Genomic DNA, 25671 nt, shown 5'->3' with positions numbered 1-25671 from the left:
CAAAGACACTCAAAAATATATTACAATGCCACTAGTTGTGGCTATCTAGCGCATGCATGAACCAAAATAATGGTGACCCTTAGGCCACAACGCTTGACCACTAGTGGCCAGTGGCCAACGCACTGACCACCACTGGAGGCCACCGTATGAATAGCCTCGTAGTAAGTAGTCATGCATCCAATCATCTTCTTGAGTCTTGATTAAGATTTAAGTCCTAGTATACTTTTAAGGAGAGTTATTATTTACTACTCTTTTAGCATCTAATCCTCTTCTAGAATCTTGATTAAGATTTAAGTACTAGTACACTTTTTAAGGAGAGTTACTACTTACTCCTAGTTTAGCATCTAGATGCTGAAACTTTACCCGGTTGTTCCCATGCTTGCTATTTGATGGACCGTGTTGAATTTTGGATGTTTGTTACCCGTGGTTTTCTCAAGAGAACCTCAAACAATACACTAGAACAATCAAGGAAGATTTTTGGCACGTTGGTTATCCTTCAAAATAATGGGTTTAGTAGAAGTAATGCCCTTTCCTTCATAATTTACTTTGTTTTCTGACGATAATTCAAAATAAATGGTTGTATTTTATGACCAAAATACCTAAAAACGGGCATGACACCATCAAAGAGAGCAAGGTCACCCTCATTGCACCCGCCATCTCAGGGCTGAAATTACCATAGCTTGACCCTGACACTATTAAAATTTAGTACTGAAGTTGACAGGAGTATACGTATACATAGCACATGCAATAATTTAAGAACACTCGTTAGTGAACTTGCATTGTTCGAAAAAAAATATTTTTTCAAAAAGTGGAAAACCTTTATCTAAAAATTGTAGGATTATTATAAAGAAAAATCTTGAAATCTGAGTATTTTTATTCAAATTTTAAATTTGAAGGTATTTTTCAAAATATGCAGGTGCACTAAACCATGGTTTTTTTTCGAACAATACACTAAACCAATAGCTATAGTCTCGAGGACGGTTCACTAACGTCAAGCGGTGGCACGTGATCCATCATCCCACGGACCCTGCAGTGCTCCGGAGTCCAGACTCGACACCGTGAGAAAAAGGCCCGCGCGGACTTTGTCCGACTGGCGTTCTCCATAATTTCTCTATCCCCAACAAAAAAAGCTGTAAAGGGAAAAGTCACCTCAAATGCCTATTAATACTCACATGGGTTTGTCCTATTTGGTCCAAATTCCAATATACGCCAGAGGCAGAGGGCCCAGGCGTTACACGTGCTTGCGCGATCATAAAGTTGCATGGTTTTTGTTCGTCACAATTGACGTGCTGAAAAGCAGGATTATAGCATAATAGATGCATCAGCATGCTCTCCCTAATCCCTATGTCATATGGTTTCTTGCCGATCCGAATCATAGCGCGCATCATTGCGTTGCCTGGAAGCGCGACACCCCCCTCAAATGCCTATTAATACTCGAGGGGCGGGGGCATGTCACTGTGAGTCGTAGCCATGGCTTCCTTTGTCCCAACTGCATTCTGCACCCTGCAGTCATCCAGCGAGTCTCGCTTTTGCGTGGGTGAGTCGGCACTTCTCAAACTGCGGCGTTCTGTTTGCAGGGGGAGGGGGATTTGTGATAGTGCCGGCTTAGGCGGCTCCAGAACCCTCGTATGGAGAGCCGAAGCTGGGGGTAAGGATGAGGTGACCGGCAAGCGTAGTAAACATATGGTTGATGAGGGTGAGTGTGGCTGGCCGGATGCGTCACTTAATCTGGAGAGGCGAGAGCTGCTAGCTGCGTCAGTAGCGGGTGTGTCCACGTTGCTCAGTTACCCGGCAGTGGGAGTGCCGGTGACGCCGCCAGACCTCACCAAGTGTCAGCCGGCGACAGTGTCCACGAGTGCGAATGTTACCGTGACGTGCTGCTTGCCGGAGTCGGCCACCCCGGCGAAGCTGGTCACGCCGAGTCCGGGCTCAGTGCTGAAGGTGAGGAAGCGGGCGAACACGGTGGATGCTGCCTATATTCAGAAATACAACAAGGCCTACGAGCTGATGAGAGCGTTACCGGATACCGATCCGCGAAGCTTCAAGCAACAGGCCGACGTGCACTGCGCGTTTTGCAACGGGGCGTATCCGTCCCCGCAGAACAGCAGCGCCGAGCTCCAAATACACTTCTCCTACATCTTTTTCCCTTGGCACCGCTACTACCTCTACTTCCATGAAAGGATTCTGGCCAGCCTGATCAATGACCCCTCCTTCGCCCTCCCCTACTGGAACTGGGACGACCAGAAAAACGGCGGTAATGTTATGCCTGCAATATTCGTCCAATCGGCGACCTACCCTGCCCTCTACGACGAGAAGCGCAACCAGAACCACCTGCCCCCCTCCATCAACACCCTCAGTCTCTCCGACAACTCTCTTAATCTCACCGATGACAAAATCATCCGCGACAATATCAGCGTCATGTACCAATCCCTCATCAAACCCAAAACGGCCACCGGCTTCATGGGAGAAGCCCCCCTCTTCGGGTAAGCAGTGTTACTACTCCACATCAGTCCAGGTCGTGCTGCATGCTTGTGTTCTCTTTCTTAACTACGAGCGCAAGATCTAAAATCTGCAGATTAGACTTTTTAAAGTACCTCAAAAATACACTAGAAACTGTACGATAAATGCAAGGTCTCTAAACTGGAGCTCATGAATGCCATGGGCATATATCATGGTGAATGGGCGATAGTTTGTATGTCATGCGCCTGTGAGGTCGTCACATCAACATGTGTGTGGAAATGCTAGCTAGCTACTAGCAAGGTCTCTAAACTCCTCGTGAATATTGTCATGGCTATATATCATGGTGGTGAATGGTCGATTTAAAGTAGAAGCGCTTGAATTGAAGTGAATTAATTTGTATCGAATATTATATTTACTTCTCTAATTTTGCACAAATTTTGAATTGAAGTGAATTAATTTGTATCGAATATTATATTTACTTCTCTAATTTTTCCAGGGATTTCAACGATGAATCTTCCGGAGGAACTTTGGAGCTCGGCCCCCACACTGCCATCCATGTATGGTCTGGTGATCCCAGGCAAACATATGGGGAGGACATGGGCAATTTCTATTCCGCTGGGAGGGACCCCTTGTTCTTTTCCCATCATGCAAACGTTGATCGTACGTGGACTGTGTGGGATGCATTGCCCAATCGTCGCAAAGATCTCTACACAAACTCCGACTTCCTAAACTCCTCGTTTGTGTTTTACAACGAGAAGTCGGAGCTGGTACAAGTGTATGTGAAAGACTGCCTGGATAGCAAAAAGCAGCTTGGAATCACTTATGAGGAAGCTCCAGGAGACAAGCTTTGGCGCGAGCTTGAGCCTAAGCCCCTCTCTAAGGTGAAAGGCGTTGTGCCTAAAGGCAAAGACAAGCTTCCCGACCTGGGACCCGCTGTCAAAGGCAAGAAACCTCAAGAGCTCACCACCACGCTCACCTCCCTCGTAACACGGCCCACTAATCTAGCAGAATATGCTAAATCCAAGGGGCTTAGTGAGTCCGAGGTGGAAGAGGTGCTGGTGCTGCAAGACGTGCAGGTGCCCAAAACCTCACCATCCCACTTGGCGGTTTTCATCAACCTGCCAGACGCAGACTCTACAACATCTCTAGACTGTGCTGAGTATGTGGGCTCCTATGCAAATGTGCCCCACATCGGGATGAGCGGCATGACGTCCAACTCTCGCAGAAACAATGCCAAGTTCAGCATTACCGACAACATCAAAAGGCTTGGCATCGAAGATCAGGACAAGATAGCTGTCACCGTGGTAGCAAAAGTTTTAGCTACCAACTCAACCCCCGTCACCATAGCAGGCTTTAAGATCGTATATGTCTAGAGCAGCACGCGCCTAATGATTATCTTCAGTGTGGTAGATGTCGTCCTGGGAAGAGGCAGTGCTTTTATTGGATCTTTAGTAGCTGTAGTATGATGCTTTTACGTTCAAGTATGTATGCTTTTGTTTCCCTTGTGGTCGCCCGCTGGCTGGCTACTACATGCATGGTGTGTGAACTAAGTTCCAACTAATTGGCTGCAGCTGGAGCAGCAGTTAATTGATGCGCATGTTGGTGCCTACATCAGTAAATAGAATACCGTATATATTTGCGTTTTTTCTTCCAGATTTTGATAAGTATGTTGAGCACGTTGATGGCCGCTTGAGTCGTGATGCTTCGAAATCCACCCAAAACGTTTCTTGGATCTGCGCATGAGGGTTTTTTTCTTTTGCTTGATCAACAGGTAGTAGTTAAAGCAAGTGTAATAACTCTACATATACATAAAACCGTACGTAATCGAGCAAGTCGCAAGAGGCCAAAGGTCATGATCTCTGTTTGGGCGTGAGCTGGTGTGTTTTGTTTATGGCGGAATTGGAGAGTCTCCGGAGGAAGGGTTTTTGGCAATGGTGTGCAAGAGAAAGCTGGGACGTACAAGCTGAGCTGATGGGGGAGCTTGTAGGCCGCAATTATGCAGATGCTGCGTGGTGCTATGGTCTGTTGCCAAGACAACGCATCCGCATAGACCCGACGTCTCAGCTTGACACGATTGTAGTAAGCTAGAACATAAGACAGATTATTGAATGATGTTCTCAATAAATTCCAGTGCACCCACCATGAGAGACAGTAAATGAATGAAATTTGAAGTACCAGTGATGATGATGATCAAGGTGACAAACATGTGATGATGATGATCAAGGTGACAAACATGTGATGAGGAAGATTCATAACATAATAATAACGAGAAGGCATTGGGAGCTCCTGGTGCATGGTGGTAGCACCCGTCATGCACTTGACAGCTCTTGGTACATGGTCGTAGCACCCGTCATGCATTTACAACTCCGGTGCACACCAGTAACTACCGACACGCTTGGTTAGCACCCGGCATGCATTGGGAGTTTCCAGTGCATGCCAATAGTAGTTACCGTTATGCTTAGGTTTAGGGTCCGGCATGCATCGCGAGCTACCAGGCCTAGGTAGTATCCATCATGCATTGGGAGTATCCGGTGCATGCCAATAGCCAATAGCTATGGGCATGCCTAGGAAGTACCTAACATACCTAGGCAATACCCAACATGCATGGGAGCTCTCGGTACTTAGGTTGTATTGGGAGCCTTATGCATAGCCAAGCCTAGGCCAAGGTAAAGCAAGGGTGTGAAGCCAAGCTAGGCCAATGCAAAGAAAGGGTGTAGGCTTGGAACCCTTGTCTTAGGCTTGGCTATACATACCCAAGCCTACGCCAAGTGGCATGCATTCTCCCAGCATGGCTAGGTAACACCCGACATGTATTCAGAGCTACGAGGCTATGCATAGTATGCAAAAGCCTCATGCATACTATGTATTAGCTTCCAGCATACCGCTTATCCATGAGGCTTTATGCTGCATAAGCCTAAGTTTACACATAAACCTTATGTATATGCTTTATGCAGAAGCATCATACATAACATTTTTGCGTAAGTCTCATGCATGAGAGGCTAATGCATAGTTCATGCATAAGCTTTATGCATGAGGCTAATGCATAAGCTTCATGCACGAGCCATATGTATAAGCCTATTGCATCGGCTCATGCGTAAGACTGATGCATTAGCCTCATGCGTAAGCCTCAGACAACATGAGATCTATGAGGCTTGTACATATAGCTAATGCACAAGCCTCATAGGTCTCATGTATGAGGCTTATGCATGAGGTTAATCCGTGAGTCTTATGCATAAGCCAGATGCATGAGGCTAATCCATATGAACGAGGCTAATGCATAAGCCTCATGCATTAGCTGTAACGTACTCATATGTATGTATTTTTTGTGGTCCAGTTGACTTATTTATTTTTAGCATGTTTATTTAATGTTTATAAGTGGGAAATACTTGAAGGACATAAAAGATTAATATTGGTCACAAATTGAGTGATTTTAGAGATATCGATCTTCGGTTAATTTTTAGGTTTTCATACATGTTCTGTGCTTTCATTTGTAAGTAATTTCTATACCATATCTAACCATGTTAGATAATGTATAAGAGAGTCATAGTGGATGGCTTAGACTAAAGGAAACTTGTATGGGAGTTTACATAGTAAACATAGCCACACGGGCGTATGAAACAAGGTTTGGACACCAAATTGACCCTTAATTTTCAGTAACGGCTTCATATGAGGGGGTAGATGACTTTTTTTATTAGAGACAAGAACCAAAGAAAGATAGATCATCATAAGAATAATAAAGTTCATGTTTGGACCATTGGGAGATTTCTCACGGTTTGGCCAGTATTTTTGAAACAAATCTGACACCACTTTTCAATGTTTTAAAAAAACGTATCATCTTTATTTTGGTTAAAGAATGTTTTTTTAGAAAAGATTGCTATCTTTATCTTTTTTTTGCATAGTAATTTAACTAATTCTCATGGTCTATTTTTTGGGCTATCTTTTCATAGCCTTGGTGTGATTTTTTGCAGGAGGAAGAGGGGGAGAGAGATAGATTTTGAGATTCGGGTTGGCCGGTACTGTTTACTTGTCGAATAGTGAACGCGATTGAAGCCCTATGGGAGTCTTGTGGTAAAACCCAGAGACATACCCAGAGATGACGAGAAGGAGACAAACCTAGAGATGACGAGAAGGAGACATACCCAGGATAGCTGTGATGTCCAGTGTGGAGGTCGGGTGGACGAGCGTTGGAGAAAGCTCTAGATTTTGCTCGATTTTTTGCTGGTGAATCTCTCTCTAGATTTTCATAATTGTATATAAGTTTATTTTAATTTTTTTGGATTGATCAGACGTAGAAATGATTTTGGTTATTGAATAAATCTCATCTTTCTTATGAAGTGTGACATGATTTTTGAATATTTAATAAATATTGTGAATTTTTATGATTAATTAAATGGAACAGAATATGGGGTACATTACATTAGCGATATGGTAATTGAGGCTTATGCATATGACTAATGTATAAGCCTCATACAATGATCCATATACTAATTGAATCTTATGCATTAGACTTATGCATGAGGCTTATGCATACAACTAATTCATAAGACTCGTTCCTTAGCCATATGCATTAATCTCATACGTGAGGCTTATGCATATGGCTAATACATAAGCCTCATGCATAAGCTTTGTAAATGAGGCTTTATGTATAAGCCACATACATAAGACTTACGCATATGGCTAATGTCTAATATTTAAGCCTCATTCTTGAGGCTTATCTACCAGCATCATGCGTGAGGCTTATTCATATGGCTAATGCATAAGCTTTATGCATTAGCCTCATGCATGAGGCTAATACATATGGTCATATGGCTATCTATTAAGAGATGCATACATCTCTAAAGGCTATACATAGAGGCTTATGAGGTAGAGAGGCTTTTGACAGCATAAATTTATTTTCTAAAGTTATAAAAGAAATTTAGTACACACTCCATATAAGGGTGGTTTTACACTCAAAATGTCACTATGTTTGAGAGTTGTCTATATGGTGTTAACCCCGAGTTGTATTTTTTCCACAAGAAGATGTTCACACATGGTTCCATGCCAGGCTTGGCCAAAAAGACTTTGTAATTTTTATTCTCACCCACAGTCGATGATGGGTAGCCGTACAGCAGATAAAATCTCAAAACGAGATATGTATTTTTTTTAAATCACCCATGGTATAAAGGTAACCATGCCCGACTGAGCTCACCGAGAAGCTCAAAATGGTGGTTGTGATGTGTGCATGAGTGATGCACGTGTGAGGTGCATGCGCATGGGTTGGTTCCCACCCGAACTTCTACGTTCAAATCAGACTGAGTGGTTTTGCTATGAGCAAGTCGGCTCAAAATGGACTTGGTGTCTAAGATGGTAGACACACGCACACATGTTTTGGTTGATGGACACTCCAATGTATCATTGAGGGGGATTGTTGAAAGGTAGCGATTGCGGTTGTGCAATGCTACATTGATATGGGTGATGGGTGATGGTGGGTGAGTTGTGGAACACCTCGATTAAGAGGGGGTATTGAGAGATGTAATCATGGTGTTGTGTGTATGTGGGAAAGCACCCTAGAAGTGCAAGATATTGTGGTGAGATAGGAATGCCACATGTAATATTGAACGGTGTGTGAGTGCCAAAAGAGTGAAAAAGGAGTTGCCACATGGATGACGACATGTAAAGTGGGATAAGGCTAGAAAGCCTATATCATTGTATGGTTCATTTGTGATATGCAATATAATAGAAGAGATCAACTGTTGAGTGTGCAATCTCTCTCTCTCTCTCTCTCTCTCTCTCTCTCTCATGGAGTTTTTAGTGTGTTTTAATCCACCTTAATCTATGTCTATCACCATGATCAATCCCACCTTAATCTATGTCTATCACCATGATCAATCCCATTTTTGGATTATTAACAACTAACACATTCATGATTCACATCCTATATCATTCATTTACATCCTGATTCACATGACATCACATTCATTCACATCCTATATCATTCATTCACATCCCGATTCACATGCTAACACATTTATTCACATCCTATATCATTCATTTACATCCTGATTCACATGACATCACATGCATTCACATCTTATATCATTCATTCACATCCTGATTCACATGCTAACACATTCATTCACATCCTATATCATTCATTTACATCCTAATTCACATGACATCACATCTCATCTATTCATTCACATTTATTTGATTCACATCACATCTCATCACATCTATTTACCTCTAATTCTCATCACTTCTATTCACATCACATCCATCCATCCATTCTTTCCCATTTATTTGATTTGTCCCATCTCATCACATCTACTTACCTCTCATTCTCATCACTTCTATTCTCATCACATCCATCCATCCATTCATTCCCATCTATCTGATTTGCATCCCATCTCATCACATCTATTTACCTCTCATTTTCATCACTTCTATTCTCATCACATCCATTCTCTATCCATTCCCATCTATCTAATTCATATCACATATCATCACATTTTTTTACCTCTCATTCTCATTACTTCTATTGTCATCACATCCATCCATCCATTCTTTCCCATTTATCTGATTCGCATCCCATCTCATCACATCTATTTACCTCTCATTTTCATCACTTCTATTCTCATCACATCCATTCTCTATCCATTTCCATCTATCTGATTCATATCACATATCATCACATTTATTTACCTCTCATTCTCATTACTTCTATTGTCATCACATCCATCCATCCATTCTTTCCCATTTATCTGATTCGCATCCCATCTTATCACATCTATTTACCTCTCATTCTCATCACTTCTATTCTCATCACATCCATTCTCTATTCATTCCCATCTACCTGATTCACATCCCATCTCATCACATCTATTTATAGAATGTAAGAGAATTCTTATTTTTGATATAAAGATTCTTTACGCATCTATTTATGTATAAGAACTTCAGTGGGAAATAACACTTTTATAAAAATCCGTTTATGCATCTATTTATGCATAAATTCAATTTTAAGAATAACACTTTCGAAATAAAAATAAATCTTTTATGCATCTTTCTATGCATAAGCTCAATTTTAATGAGAATAACTCTTTTTTAATTAAAAAAAATTCTTTATGCATCTTTCTATGCATAAAATCAAAATTGATAGGAATAACTCTTTTGAAATAAAAATAATTTTCTTCATGCATCTTTCTATGCATAAAATAAAAAATGATGAGAATAAACCTTTTGAAATAAAAGTAAATTTCTTTATGCATCTTTCTATGCATAAAATCAAAATTGATGAGAACAACTCCTTTGAAATAAAAATAAATTTCTTTATGCAAATTTCTATGCATAAAATCAAAATTTGATGAAAGTAACGCTATCATAATTAAAAAAATCTTTTATGCATCTATTTATGCATAAATTTAATTTTAAGAAAATTACCACTTTCAAAATAAAAATAAACCTTTTATGCATCTTTCTATGCATAAATTCAATTTTAATGAGAATAACTCTTTTTGAATTAAAAATAAATTTCTTTATGCATCTTTCTATGCATAAAATCGAAATTGATGAGAATAACTCTTTTGAAATAAAAATAAATTTCTTTATGCATCTTTCTATGCATAAAATCAAAATTGATGAGAATAACTCTTTTGAAATAAAAATAAATTTCTTTATGCATCTTTCTATGCATAAAATCAAAATTGATGAGAATAACACTTTTGAAATAAAAATAAATTTATTTATTCATCTTTCTATGCTTAAAATCAAAATTGATGAGAATAACTCTTTTGAAATAAAAATAAATTTCTTTATTCATCTTTCTAAGCATAAAATCAAAATTGATGAGAATAACTCTTTTGAAATTAAAAATAAATTTCTTTATGCATCTTTCCAAGCATAAAATCAAAATTTGATGAAATTAACGCTTTTATAATTAAAAAAATTCTTTTATGCATAAATTTAATTTTAATCAAACTAACACTTTTATAATTAAAAAAAGTCTTTTATGCGTCTATTCATGCATAAAAATCAATTTGATGAAAGTAACACTTTTATAATCAAAATATTTCCAATATGCATCTTTCTATGCATAGAAATTAATTCTAATGAAAATAACACTTTTATAATAAAAATATTTCTAATATGCATTTTTCTATGCATAGAATGAAAATAACACTTTTAGAATACACAAATGGTGGGAATTACTCTTTTTGAACAATAAAAGATAAAACTTATTTTACAAAATTTAAGAAAATTTTGCCATAACCTCCTTTGTATGGCTAACCATTTTTCAATTTTTTCTATTCTCAAGTTACTTAAAAATTATCCCAAATGATTTAAAGCATTCTAAACTAATCAAACTCCACTTTTAAAAGAGAAACAATATGAAAAGTTTAATTCTAACAATTTGATTACTTATCTAGGATAAAGAAAGGCTGAATTTAAGAATGAAGAGAGGGGGAAAGCCTTTCCAACAAGGCATAACATCAATTTTTCATTTTAAAGAAAATAAAAATTAGAAAACCATTAAAAGGAATAAAGAAAAAGTATGATTTCTAGCTTACATGAATTTCTGTGAGCTTTCCTTTGGCTGATGGTTTGAGGGATCTACTCTTGTTTGCAACAGGAGTGGCCACTATTTTTTTTGAAGAGGAAAAGGTCAAAAACTAATAAATTATTAATAAATTCATTGTTTTTTGCTCTGGGGAGAAGGAGTAGAGTAATTGTGCATAAAACACTATTAACCGTTTACAAAGGGAGAGGCTTCATTTATAGGAAAAAGTGAGCCTCTAGCCAAGCAAACTGATTCTAGAATTTTCCAGATCAGTTTAGTCAGGTCAGTTTATCTTACTTTTTGGATCTAGTTGAAGCAAGAGAGAGGAGAGATGAAAATATCTCATTATTTGTGAGTTTAAAACTTAACCACACATGTGAAATAGGCGCCTCCTTCATGTGAAATAGGTGCCTCCTTCATGAGGAGAACTCCCCCACATTGAGGTGTCAAAAATACATCATTTCCTCTAAATATCTCTTCTTTTTTAACTAATAACCTTGTCCTCAGTCAACTCTTCATCTTATGTGAGTATTTACTCATTTTTGGGAGGATTTTCTTTGTTTCTTCAATTTATCTCCTCCCTACATTTGGATTAATCTAATTGGCCCCTCAGAACCTTAATCTAAAATTTTCAAGAAAATCTGGACCCTTAGGCTAAGGCCTTTTGAACAGATTATAATTTATTTCTAATGCACCTTTTGAATTTCTTTTTGAACTTCTGTTTCAGGGGAATTTATTTTAATAAGAAGAGATATTTTTCCATCCAAAAATATTTAAAAATTGAATAACCTCACACTAGAACATTTTCTCACTCTAGGCCAAAATAGGATAAAACAGGATCTTTCTTTTATTTCAGAGAGGGAAATAATTATAAGATAAAAAAGGAGATGTTCTTACACCTGCACACCTCAAAAGTCGAAGGGAGGAATCTTACATGACGGAATCAATTAGATTGTTAGTGAGAAGCTGAACAAGAACAACTTCCATGCCTGAAAGTTCAGAATAACCAATTTCCTTATAGGTAAAGGTTTTGGGACTATGCTGAAGGAGACAAATGAGGAGCCTCTTGAGTTGTCTTAAGAGAATGCCACTCTAGCATACATAAAGGCATTCAAGGATTGGAACTAGGGTGTAAGAAAATTCATTTATTGGCTTTCAATTAGTTTCACAAACATGATGATAGGACACATATAGGATGCCAACACTCTAGCAGTTGCATGATGGCAGAATCTAGTGCAAATGTTCCAGACCAACACAAAGGCAAGAAAATTGTAGCTAAAACAAGAGCTGCATATTGTGGAAAAGAAAGGCATGTCTATCAATGAGTATGCTTTAAATATCAAGGGCATTATTGAATTCCTTGGTTCCATCAATGTATAGGTGGAAGATGATGATGATTTGGTTAGTGTATATTTAAATGGGCTTGGCAAAGAGTACAAGCCATTTAAGACCTCCATTATAGTCAAGGAGAATATTCCCAACTTTCGGGACTTGGTGTCTATGCTGGTCATAGAAGAAAAGGCTTTAGGGGAGGACTCTTCTTCACAAAGAAACAACACATTAGAACAAGCTTTCTACTATAATTTAGGTAGAGGTAGAGGTAGAGCTTGTGGTGGTCGAGAGGACAAGGTGGTGGCCGACAACAAGGAAATTAGAATTTTGGACAATAATCCAATGATTCACAGCAGTAATCATACGTAGATGGAAGAGGCAAGTCTAGAGGAGGGGGGGGTGTTTCATGCAAATGAAGATCAATACCAGGATGCAACAAAAAACGATACTTAGGTCTCTTGTAAAGAGTTCCACTTTGTAGAGGAATGTGGGAGAGGGTTTGACAATAATCCCACATGGGAACTTTTTGGAGTTCTAGAATTTTTGTATAAAAGGTGGCTCATTTGAGAGCTTAGACACACTTTTTTGGGCTTAGTTCATGCAAGAGCTCCTTTGAGAGATCTACTCTCCCTCTTCTCCATAGAGGTGAAGACTCTTCTCTCACCCCATCTACATCATTGTATGAGGTAAATCTCTTTATTGAATCATTAGCAATGTCATGAGTCTTTCTCATCCTCTTCTCTAATCATTTTACTCTTGTGCATGCTTTTAGTATTTCATTTTTGAGTACATGGATTGATTTGAAGCTTTCATGGAAGCTTGATGCTTGAATGTGTGCATGCTTGTAGGAAGATAGGAGTGGAGTGAGGTCTTTCTCTTTGCTTGAGTGCATAGTGATTGTATTCCTCTTGCTTGTATTTGTGAATGAAGGGGTGTGAAGGAATGAGGACAAGTTGAGCTTGTGTGTATGCTTAGTCTAGTGTCAAGTGATGGTAGCCATGAGCATTCTCTCCATTTGTGGATAAGCAAGAGCGCAGGCGAAAGGCGGCGTGGAGAAGCGTCTGCGTGGAGGTGGCGGTTGTAGGGCCTTTGCAGAAGGCCGAGAGTCGGTTGGCATGAGAAGCTGAGCGAGAAGCTGTAGGCAAGGCGGCTAGCAGAGGTCTGAGGCGAGCAGTGGAGGTGGCCGAAGCTGTAGGCAAGGCGGCCAGCAGAGGTCGAAGCGGGCAGTGGAGGTGGACTGACGAGCGAAGAAGGCGCTGTGGGGGGGCGTTTTCATCGGGCGCAGCAGCAGTGTGAAGGCGGGTAGTGGAAGGCCGACGGGAAGTCTGCAAGAAGGCCGGGCAGCAAAGGCTGGTCAGTGGAGGGCGCCTGGGTGAAGTGGCCGAAGGAGAAAGAAGAAGGTAGTGAAGAGGCCTCAGCTGGCAGACGGTGGCTGGAAGGTGACTGTGTGGAAGCCGGCCGAGTGGAAAAGAGCAGCTGGCGCTAGGCTGGAGCAAGCAGGCAAAAACAAAACGGTGTGCGCCGGCGGGAAATCCGGCGAGCGGTGCGGCGAGCGGCGAGCAGACGATAAGGTTAGTGGATTTTTTCATTTTTTCATTTTTTATTTTTTTTATTTTTTAATTAATTTTTATGTTTTTTTATTTTTAAATTAAAAAAAAACAAACAAAAAAAATAATATTTTTTATTTTAAAGGAAAAAAAAGAGATTAAAAAAAGAAAAAAAGAAAAAAAAGAATAGTGGAAAATTTAAAAAAAAAAAAATATAGAGAGAAGAAAGAAAAAAAAATTTTAAAAAAAATTAAAATAAAAAAAAATTCTTTTTATTTTTTAGGAGTCCATATTGTGTGCATATTTTTTATTTTTTCATTTCTGTATTTTTTAGCATAATTGGGTAATTTGCATTGTTTTAAATTTTTGTAATATAACAAAACAAAAAAAAAAAACACAAAACAAAAGGAAAAAAAAGAAAAAGAAAAAGAAAAAAAAAACAATTTATATTTCGAAATCATTGTTCATCATTTAAATTTTTGCATAATAAAGAAGCTTGCATTTTTTATTTTTATTTTTTAGAAGTTTTGTAAATGAAGCATAAATAGTAAATTCATATTTTTTATATTTGGTACGAAATTTATTAGTTTTATTTAAAAAAACAAAAACAAAAACAAAACAAAAAAAAAACAAAAAAGGAGGAAAAAACAAAAGAAAATTGTTGATTTTTTAGGAGTCTATTATTTTTTGCATATCCTGTAATTCTTCATTCTTTAATTTTTTTGCATAATTAGTTTAACTTGCATTTTTTAAATTTTTGTAACTTTGTGCATAATTAGTATTTTTTAGTGTGATTCATAATTTTTGTGTTAAAAAAAAGTAAAAATCATAAAATCATAAAATAAAAAAAAACATTAAAAAAAAACAAACAAATAACAAAAAAATAGGGTAGATAGTTACGCCACACAGACCCATTTTTAGTTGCCTTTAGTGGTTAGGTAGGGTAAAAAATATATATATATATATACAAATATATATATATTTTTATCAAAAAAAAAAACAAAACACAAAAACCAAAACCAAAACAAAACAAAAACACATAACAAAACCAAAAAAATTTGACCTTATGCACTTGCGGTCGGGACGTTGTGTAGATTCTGCCATAGGACCTAGGGCACCTTTTAGAGTGCCTACGCAAGAAAGTGGGACCCAATCGGTAGGAAATTTGACAGATATTGCTGAAACCCTTTCGGAATCCCAATCCGATACCATTTCCTCTAGAACAACTAGTTCATTGTCCATGGACAATCTAGTGCCGACAAATAGTCATCCCGTAGCCCCAAATAGAACACCCTCAAGATCCTTTAATCCATTTGAAGCCGACACCATGGGGTTAACACTCAATGTGAGACTCCAATATGTCTACACAAATGCTCAAGGAGCTGAGATCTTTAGGGACCCACAACAACGGTATCTTGTTAAGATAGCCGACATATTCTCAGAACTTGATAGAGCACCTCTAGTCAATGACCAGGGTAACATGTACATGGGTGGAGATGGTGTTCGCTACGAAGTCACCTACCATCCAGAAAAGGTAGACAAATTAGGGGAGCTCTCTAAAACCGAGTTCTTAGACTTATCAGAACTTTCCAGAGCAAGGGTGTCTAGAGATGATTGGCTCATCGAGCCGGACATGCCTGGACCATCCAATGCCCAGTCCTCAAAGCCATCCATAGATGATTTACTTCTTGTAGATCTAAATTTGGAAAGGGATAGGAAAGGCAAGAGCAAACTGGATCAGGGGGCTGAATGCCAATGGGAGTTTGTACGACAAATTCCTGTGACAAAGGTCTTACAGGATGACCCACTTCAAGAGGTCTATAAGGACTCGTTAGAGGGATATTATGCCACAACTAGATTGCCACAGCTGGATCTTCCTCTAGCTCATGTGGTGGTAGTTGAGAAGCGTGCAGGACACATGAACAGAATAATCGATAAATGGGCCAATGAATACCGAACCTTAGATTGGAAAGAGATTAGGGAACTCACGTGGAAAGGACAACCATTATTTATGGAAGTGTTCTCAACAAATACAGCCAAACCAGGAGAGACAGCCTTTCTTGGAGAAACTGTTGCTCCTCCCCTACGAGAGTTCACTAGAGAGGGACCTTCAACATCCAAGTGGACCACTGCTAGTAGCCCAACTCTAGCACCAAGATATTGTCCTACAACAAATGTGCGACCACCGGTCACACCACAACAACATCTTTCTCATTATAACAATCGGAGGATAGGGGAGCCAACTCGGCCTCCCATAAATGCACCAACTGAAATGAGGGTGACAAGATCTTTGGAAGGGTTTGGTGAGGCTGGTAATAGAGTACCCACACCAATTTTGGAAACATGTGGACCATCTTTCCAACGAGAGGAACAATTCCCACTAAGAGCGAGAGGCCGTAGGCCCTATGATGAGTATTCACGACAAGTAAGGCCATCAACTCTTCAGAAATTGGTTAAGAAGTACGAAGGGTCGGGAGATCCATACGATCATGTAGCAGCTTTTAGGCAAGCAGTTCGAGCTGAGCAAGTTGCTGATAAGCATACTCAAATTGAAGGATTTGGACTCACTCTTGAAGGAAAAGCCCTTGCTTGGTTTCAGGCATTAGAAGCTTCAGACAAAACTTCTTTACGAGTTTTGGAAGAGAGATTCATTGCAGCCTTTTCCTTGATGGGAATTCAACATGACACTGTAGCACACATCTACTCTTTCAAACAAGGCGAGAATGAGAGTGTTAGAGACTGTGTAAATAGAATGAAGCAGTACATTAATCGTTGCCCAAAAGATGAGAAGCCCGCCCAAAGTCGATTAATTTCTCTCTTCTTAAAAGGCCTTAAAAATTCGACACTGCATACACATCTCTATGCAAAGAAGCATACAAGTTTCAATGAGTGTTGCCATGATGCTATGGATTTCACCGATAACTTCAAGTTTCAAGATGGTTCTGGCCCTGAGGTGAAACCTAGAAATCAGTGGGGTGATGACCAAAGTTCAGGGTCTAGCGCGCTAGTAAATCCAGACCAGATAGCTAACCTAGTACTACGGAGATTGGGACAGACCTATCGTCCACCCATGCAGCCACAACAACAGCAGCAGAGAATGAGGAGTGTACTTCCTACAGGCCCTCATCTTTGTGGAGCATGTGGCGGTGACCATAAAACAGAGGACTGTAATACCTTTTCTCCTCTAGTCACAAACCAACCCACAAAGAAGTGGTGCCAAGCCTGTGCATGGAACTTTACTCATACCACACAGGAATGTACTCGCATTGCGAGAATGAGACAGGAACGTGAGCAGCCGAGAGGTGGAGTGGCTCCACAAATGTATCAACAGTATACTAGTTTTGAACGTAAGCCACCGATGACACAAGAACAAGCACGACCTGTTCTTGGTGCTCAACCTCCTGCTCCAGGGACTGCTCCTGTGAGGGTTGTCGACTACGACAATTCAAATATGTGTAGAGAATTGGTAAACCCAGGCTATGTGGAAGAAGAATATGTATCATATTCATCCAAAGAAAATATCTTTGAAAGTCCCGCATACCCAAGCCAAGCACTGGAGACTCAACCAGGGGAACAAAACTCTTTAATGTTGCTAGGCGGCTACCAACCTAGGACTCCAGGCCCCTCAGGTCAATGGCAGCCAAGGAAAGTAGAGACCAAACCAATGGGCCCCTGTTATGAGTGCGGAGAACCCCATTGGGCTCGTGATTGTCCACATCGCTCAAGGCAAGCATCTCGGTCAAATACAACAGTACAACAGTTTCCGCCAATCGAAAGATATTGTCTAGGGTGTTGTGTAGAACACTTCCCAAAAGACTGTCTGCTGAAACCACATGAGGAAGGCACCTCTCAACCAAAGGTTTCACTCAACCTTGTAGGTACAGTTCCATCGCCACCTTCATCTGAGAATGATGATGTCGTGCCACTTAGAGTCATGACTAGATCACAGACACGAAATGCAGAAATGCAAACTGATGAGACACCTCGAACTAGGGACGCAAAGACAAATCTAGTGGACAAAACCCTACAGTCCAGTAGAAAAAAGACCACTAGGAGAAAGAAGAACCGAAACAAACAAACTAAAAGTACATCCACTAGTTCTCAGGAGACCTCTAAACAAAACATACGGGATAAAACTTTTACATCCCAGGAAGTGCGTGAGGAACATCAACCTCAACCTGAGCCTAGTGTTAAACAAGATGAGGCTAGTACGACTGAGGTTAGTTCTGGGGGTTCTGTTTTTGTGGATAAAGTAAATGAGACTCTAGAGGCCATCATTGATGCTCATAGAAGTCGCATTGCAGCTTTATCTGAGCTACCCAAAAAGCTTCAAGAATACCCAAACCCTCGTGAGGAGAAGATCAATCTAGCTGTACACCAGCAACTCATTAGGGAAGCTCAGTCAATACTTGAGGGACCACCACCACCTATTCCTCGGGGCCCAACCTCTCTTAAGCCAACATTAGAAACTATACCGGAAGTGTCATCAAGTCGGGAAATGAAAAGTGAGCTCATTTCACAAGCTCAGAGTGAAAGGTCTGCACCAATTGACACTCCATTAAAAGATGACATTCTGCCATCACCTAGCCTTGTCTTCCCATGCAATGATGAAATTATTGATGCTAATGAGGACATGGCAAATGAAATGTGGGCCGCAGTAACTGAGAAAATTAATGAGAACATGTCTTCTGTTAGTTCGCCTCCATTCTCTGAGGTGGATTTTACCAGGGGCACGGGAAACAAATTTAGACACCCAAGCATCCAGGAGGAAGTTCAGACAATTGTTTCTCCTAGAAGTAAGCATACAATGAAAACCTTACCATCATATCTGGGGGAATATGAGAACTGTTCTCAAACTTTGAGGATACCCTCCATGCATAAAAGGTTGACAAAGGAGAAAGATATGAGTATGGTGCAGGCTATTTTGTCAGCACCAGTGGCTTGTACCTTACCTTTGCTTGAGTTGATAAAGCTTAAACCTGAGTTGTGGAATGATATTGCCACATGTTTGTCAGAGCAGGTATTGCTACAAAAGGGTCACCATGAGTGTACTATACACTCTGAAACAAAGCATGTACTGCCAGTTCCCATCAACAAAGTAGGAAAATTTTGTGAAGACGATAAGGGAAATGCTACCCTCCCATTAGAAGTGCAAAAAGTATCTTCAACTGCAATACTTGATAGTGGCGCAGGAGTGGGCATTGTGACAAGGTCCATTTGGGAAAAGTGGGGCAAACCAGCTATTAGGAGTACCAGGATGCGCTTGCAGCTAGCAGATGGAAGCTTAGAACATCCCCTTGGGCTGCTTGAGAACATATTGGTCACCACATGTGGGATTGAATATGAGCATACCTTTGCAGTGGTGGATTTTGGAAAGCATCCAAACTATGAAGTGATATTGGGTAGACCATTCATGCGACAATTTCAAATGATTCAAGATTGGGGATACAACTACTTGTACCTCAGACATGATTCTGTCATCACAAGGGTCAACCTAAGGAATCACTCATATCGTGATGTAACAAGGTCTCCAATAGATGAGTTTGATTCTGCTTCATCTGAGGGCTCAAAAATTACATTGTCAGATGGGCGAGAAGATCTATGGATGTGTGGAGCCTCCTGTAGGGATTTCAACACTGAGAGACTTAAGGGTAATCGAAGTGTATCAGACGAGGCATACATTCCACAACCCTTCCCTGAGCATTTAATTGATCCATTAGAATGGAGTCATGTCCTTGCAACATTATCGACATGTGCTTTATCGAAGCCAATTCAATTTTGTGACTCAGATGGATATGATATTATTCCTCTACGAATGGTACAAACACGTGCCCTTTTAGATGATTTGTACTATAGGGATACATCCACAACAGCTATGCATGTCGAGGAAGTCTCAGTAGAGGACTTGACACTCGAATCTGCTAATGATGCTGATAAGGAAGATGGCTGGGACTCTGATTTTAATAATGAGGTGACAATCCCTGAGGAAGAGTTAGGAAAGGCACGCCTACTCTTGAGAGGAAGGGAGGTTCAAGTAGAGATCCCTAGAAGCCGACCTAAACGAAAATGCTGTAAGAGCCATAAAAAAATCCGTAGACAAGATGAGCGTGAACAACGTGAGAGACTGCAGAAAGAAAAGGAGGAATCTAAGAGTGAAAACTCTCGACCACCACCTCACTTCTCAGGAAAGAACGGATATCTATACTATGTCCATGCACAAGACAGTATCAAAGACCAAGTTAAACGATCAGATGGATTCCAAGCAGGGGAAAAGCTAACAACTGTTAGCAAAAATCGTAAAAAGAAGAGGAAACAAAAACCAAAACTCAAGTCTAAAACCGATTCAAAAAAGAGTGTGGGAAGTGCAAAGACAACGGTTGAACAAAAAAATCCGATGCAAGATAGCAAAGGAAAGCTCAAAACCGCATGGTCTTCAATAAGTGAAGACTCAAGTGGACAAGAGCAAGGTCTAAATGTTCCTCCCAATTTCACACAGTACACTCTTCAAGATCGGAAGATTGTTCTTCAACAGCCCATGCGACAAAAACCAAACGTGCCAGGGGTTTCATACGATGGTCCAGAGGATGCAAAAAAGATTGATATTGCTAAGCCAGGAGAAGAGCCTCGCTATGTGTGGATTGCCACAGACTTGTCCTTAGATGAGGAGAAGTTATTAATACAAACAATAAAGGAGTATCGTGATGTTTTTGCTTGGAGTTATAAAGACCTCAAAGGAGTTGATCCAAGCATATGTCAACATACAATACCATTGCGAGAGGATGCAAAACCCTCCAAGCAACGTCCTTATACTTACAATGAAAACTTTGCACGGAAGATAAAGGAAGAAATAGACAAGCTCTTAGAGGCAGAATTTATCTATGAGATTGAACACACTGAATGGGTCTCCCCTATTGTAGTGGTGCCCAAGAAAAATGGAAAACTTCGAGTATGTGTCAACCTCAAGAAGGTAAATGCAGCTACTGTGCGTGATCATTACCTACTTCCAATCACGAATCATGTTCTGGAACGAGTTGCAGGGAAAAAGGCATATAGTTTCTTGGATGGATTCTTCGGGTACAACCAAGTGTCAATTGATCCAAAGGATCAACACAAGACAGCCTTTGCTACTGAAGATGGCATCTTTGCCTATCGTGTTATGCCATTTGGTCTAACAAATGCGCCAGCAACCTTTCAGCGGTTAATGAGTCATGTATTCAAGGAGTACCTTAGGCAATTTCTTGAGATTTTCATGGATGATTTATGTGTTCACTCACAAGAGCGTGATGATCATATAGAACACCTGAGACTTGTGTTTCAAAAGTGTCAACTTTATCGTATATGCTTGAATCCTGACAAGTGCAAATTCATGGTAAGACAAGGAAAAATTTTGGGCCATATTGTTTCTCGCAACGGGATTTCAACAGATATGGATAAAATTGATGTCATTGTCTCGTTACCTCGGCCTATCAACCCTAAAGGGGTACAAACATTCATGGGACATTGTGGCTATTACCGTAGATTCATCTACATGTATGCTGTCCTAGCCAGACCGTTATATGCTCTTCTTGTAAAGTTTAATTGGACTGATGAATGTGAGGAATCTTTTGAAAAGTTGAAGCAAGCATTAGTGACTGCACCCATTCTACGGGCACCAGATTGGAACCAAATCTTTCATGTCCATATTGATGCTTCCAACTTTGCAATTGGATGTATTTTGGCTCAATCGGGTGAACACAATAAGGATTTCCCAATCTCATATGCTAGTCGACAGTTGAACAATGCTGAGAGGAATTACACCACAACAGAAAGAGAAGGATTGTCCATGATATATGCAGTGAAAAAGTTTCGCCATTACCTTTTGGCAAACAAATTCATATTTTTTGTGGACCATCAAGCATTGCTATATTTGGTGAATAAGCCTTGTGCAACTGGAAGGATAGTAAGGTGGTTTATCATCCTTCTTGAGTTTGATTTTGAAGTTGCAGTTCGAAAAGGAACAACTCATCTAAGGGCAGATCATTTGTCTCGAATCACCTCTGGTGAAGCTCCTGTGGGTGTGGATGATGATATGTTAGATTCAACACTTTTCCTTGTAGAGACAGCTCCTAGATGGTCTGAATCCATTTTAGAAATTTTGACAAGTGGGCGAATACAACTAGCGGGTCCTAATGTGGACCTATGGCGACCATTCAAGTTAATTTCCGGGAGATTATATCGTCAGGGTAATGATGGAGTGTTGAGGCTTATACCTAACCCCGACCAATATGAGGAGATCTTGGAATGGGCACATGAGGGTATAGATGGAATCCATGCATCAGCTACCACTTGTGTGCGACGTATATCTCAAGATGGGTAATGGTGGCCTACCATGCATGCAGATGCTGAAACATTTGTTCGTAACTGTGTTTCATGTAAAATACAGAAGCCAATTCATAATGTCACATTATTCCAAATTTCAACTACACCAAGTTGGAGTAAGTATATTGTGGACTATCTTCAGCATGGTCATACGGATCAAACAATTCCTAAACATCGAAAGCAGGCTATTAAGATTGAAGCGGCAAACTATATGCTAATAGAGGGCCAACTCTACAAGAGGGGCAAGGATGGCAACTTACGCATGTGTGTATGTGAAGCTGACTATCTGAAAATCTTAACTCATGCACATGCAGGTGTTGGTGGTGGACACTTTTCTGGCAATACCACAGCTAAGTTGATTAGGTGGTCTGGGCTTTGGTGGCCAACCTTACAAATGGATGCCGAAGAATATGTGAAACGTTGTGATGATTGTCAAAGGACCAAACCTCCCATCACAAAGGATAACATGCCATTGCGGCCTATGTTAAGCACACGTGCTTTTGCTAAATGGGGTATTGATTTTGTCGGTCCCATTAAACCTCCAGCTCGTAACACGCATGCAGAATATATTATAGTCGCAACCGACTATTTGACCAAATGGGTAGAGGCAAAGGCAACAGTCAAAAATGATGCCAGAACCACAGCTAAGTTCTTGTATGAGTACGTGTTTACACGCTATGGCTTACCAATTGAGATCGTTAGTGATCAAGGTGTACATTTTGTAAATGAAGTCATAGAATTTTTGCTTCAAGAATTTATGGTAATTCACAAGCGTTCTACACCCTATCATCCCCAGACCAATGGACAAGCCGAGAGTACTAACAAGATTCTCTGCACAGCACTCACAAAGATTGTTGAGGGACATAGGACTGATTGGGAGCAAAAGTTGCACTCTGTTCTCTGGGCATATAGGACAGCCTATAAAACATCTGTGGGCACAACCCCATTTGAACTTGCTTTTGGGTTGGATGCAATTCTTCCCATTGAATTTCTTGTACCTACTCTACGAGTAGCTAAACAATTGGATTGGACTGGTCATGAGCTTTCACAACGTGTTGACGAATTGGAAAAGCTTGATGAGACCCGCTTATTGGCGGTAATGGGGATGTATGCTGAGAAGAGGAGACAAAAGCAATGGTATGATAGAAATGTAACAACTGGCCGATTCAAAAAAGGAGACCTGGTGCTCTTATACACACTTAAGAAGCATAAGAGAAAGCTCAAGAAACGTGGCCTAGGACCGTTTGTGATTAATGAGCTTACTCCGAGTGGTGCTGTGCGTTTAGAGACACTAGAAGGTGAGCAAATGCCTAACTTCATTAATGGAAGTCGTCTCAAGAAATACAATGAACCATTAACTGAAGCCATGCTTCAACAGATGCATGCTGCACAAACACGGAAAAAAGCACTTGACCTACTTAAACGTCAGGCTCAAGAGGAGGCTAAAGCTAGAGTTGCAAAAACCAAGGAGCGTCCCAAAGCTTCTATGTTAGCCATACAGTTGGCTACTGATGAGCCATATGTCGAACCATTCAATATTCAAGTAGGACTTCATCTTCATGAGACTACCTACTTTGTCTCTGCCTTAATTGACTCTGGTGCAGATTATAATGTTCTCTCGTTTGATACCTGGATAGCCTTGGGTCAACCACCACTTGTGCAAATTCCTGTGGACCTACGAAGCTTCTCCGGAGAAGATAACCCTATAGAGGGAAAATGTGTCATTATGATGACCATTCAGGATCACCAGATGTCAGTGTCCTTTTATGTGGCACGTAAGTCCAAGGCAGTAGTAGAGGTTGTTCTCGGTAGATCGTGGTTAAGTGCTACCAATTGCTCATTAGATTGGAAGAATAGACAATACAAGTTGCAAATTGATTCTGATTGCATCTTGGGATCTGCTACACCACGAGCTTTATCGTGTCAAAAGGGTAATGTTTCTACCTTACCCAACCCACAATCAACATCTGCTCTTGAAGCTCCAAAAAAAATGATGTGGATAATTGATGAGTACTCAAGTGAGGGCCATGGCTGGTATGTTCCAACTACTCTAGTTGCTGCTCAAAGAAGGCCAGGCAAGAAGCATTCATCAATGTGGCTACCCAAAGATGCGTACAAACTTGTACCATCTATTCCAGTTGCTAAGCCTCTTAAGAAGCACATCATTTCCAAACCTAAATCTCGCATTGTTACTCGATGGATCCCAAAACGGGTTCTTAAAGCACAAGGTTATTATGAGGGTGCAACATCAATTTGGCTTCCAAAATGCCATGGATTGCTAAAGGTAAAAGAGTGTTTCAAAAAGATTCCAAGAGTCACCCCTGATTGCCCATATCAGTGGGTGCCAAAGAAATCAACACAAATTCCCCAAGAAAGGAAAGGTGGCTGTGATAGCACTTACAAATCCACTTGTGTTGATCTTCCTAAAACATGTATTGAAACAACTGTTGCCCCTATTTCTCCTTGTTTCACAATTCAACCATCAACTGGTGTACCTAAGACAAGTCCAAAGGAGTCTCATTTGAGCATAGATTCTGGTGCTTCACTGCCTAAATCCTCTTATCTTGCTCAAATTCCAAGACAATTGCTAAAGTCTACACCTCTTAAAAAGGATATACCAAAAGCTAAAGATAAGGCGTTAACACTACAATTAAAGCTCTTTGGTAAAACAATGTTTGAATAATGTAGTTCCTTATGCCTTTAGGAGATGTGTTCTTTTTGAGATAATCTTGTTTTTGATTGGAATGGTCATGATGGATATGAGTGTTCTAAATTTCATTATTCTACGTCCAGATAACTCCTGATGGATATTTGGCGCGATACATGTCCACCATGCATTGACCCTGATAGTACTCGACCTGATCATCGCGGGGGTTATAGTGCTCCTCCATTTCAAACACATTCTAGGTATTTCTATGCTCCCTTAGGTGAAAATTGCTGTGGGCATCACTTTGTTACGTTATTCTATCAACAGCATCACCCATTTCCACATTGTCAAGAGTGTGCACGGCTAGTATTAAGTGAAGCTTCACATATTTGTTGGATATGCCGCTCTTACTTTAGACGATATGGCACGGCCTTAATGAAGCAAATTGTGGGAATTACTCCCCAACGCCATAATCTTCTTAATGTGAGAATACCAGAAAGGGGACCAAATCAACGAAGATTACCTGAGGAGGTACAAGCACAACAATGGAGGGATACAAGCTTAAATGACTTGCAACTACCAATCTTGCAAGCCCTCCTTCCCCAACCCTCCACATGTCAATATTGGATCAATATGAGTACCTACATTGCACAGTTCCAAAATCAAAACTGTCTGACTAACCTTCCCATAGAACCAATGCCATATTTCAGTGAGGAAGCACTCCTTCCTCTACCACCTTCTCCAGAGGCCGGTTTTTGTGAGGGGTTGTCTCTGCATCCTGAGGAAATTGATAC

General features: G+C 40.2%; 1 protein-coding gene across 1 annotated transcript; it reads left to right on the top strand.

The window, feature by feature from the left end:
* The first annotated feature begins 1298 nt into the window (after positions 1-1298).
* LOC147635602 (polyphenol oxidase I, chloroplastic-like) lies at positions 1299-4124 on the top strand. The gene is made up of 2 exons (XM_086802973.1): positions 1299-2483; positions 2957-4124. The coding sequence occupies exons 1-2, from the start codon at positions 1471-1473 to the stop codon at positions 3831-3833; spliced, it is 1890 nt and encodes a 629-aa protein (XP_086659099.1). The 5' UTR covers positions 1299-1470; the 3' UTR covers positions 3834-4124.
* Positions 4125-25671: the final 21547 nt, after the last annotated feature.

This window comes from Cibotium barometz, chromosome 9 (genome assembly GCF_041138505.1).
Source record: "Cibotium barometz isolate CiBa-2024 chromosome 9, ASM4113850v1, whole genome shotgun sequence".
Lineage (NCBI taxonomy): Eukaryota > Viridiplantae > Streptophyta > Polypodiopsida > Cyatheales > Cibotiaceae > Cibotium > Cibotium barometz.
This window is presented reverse-complemented; position numbering and strand designations above follow the sequence as displayed.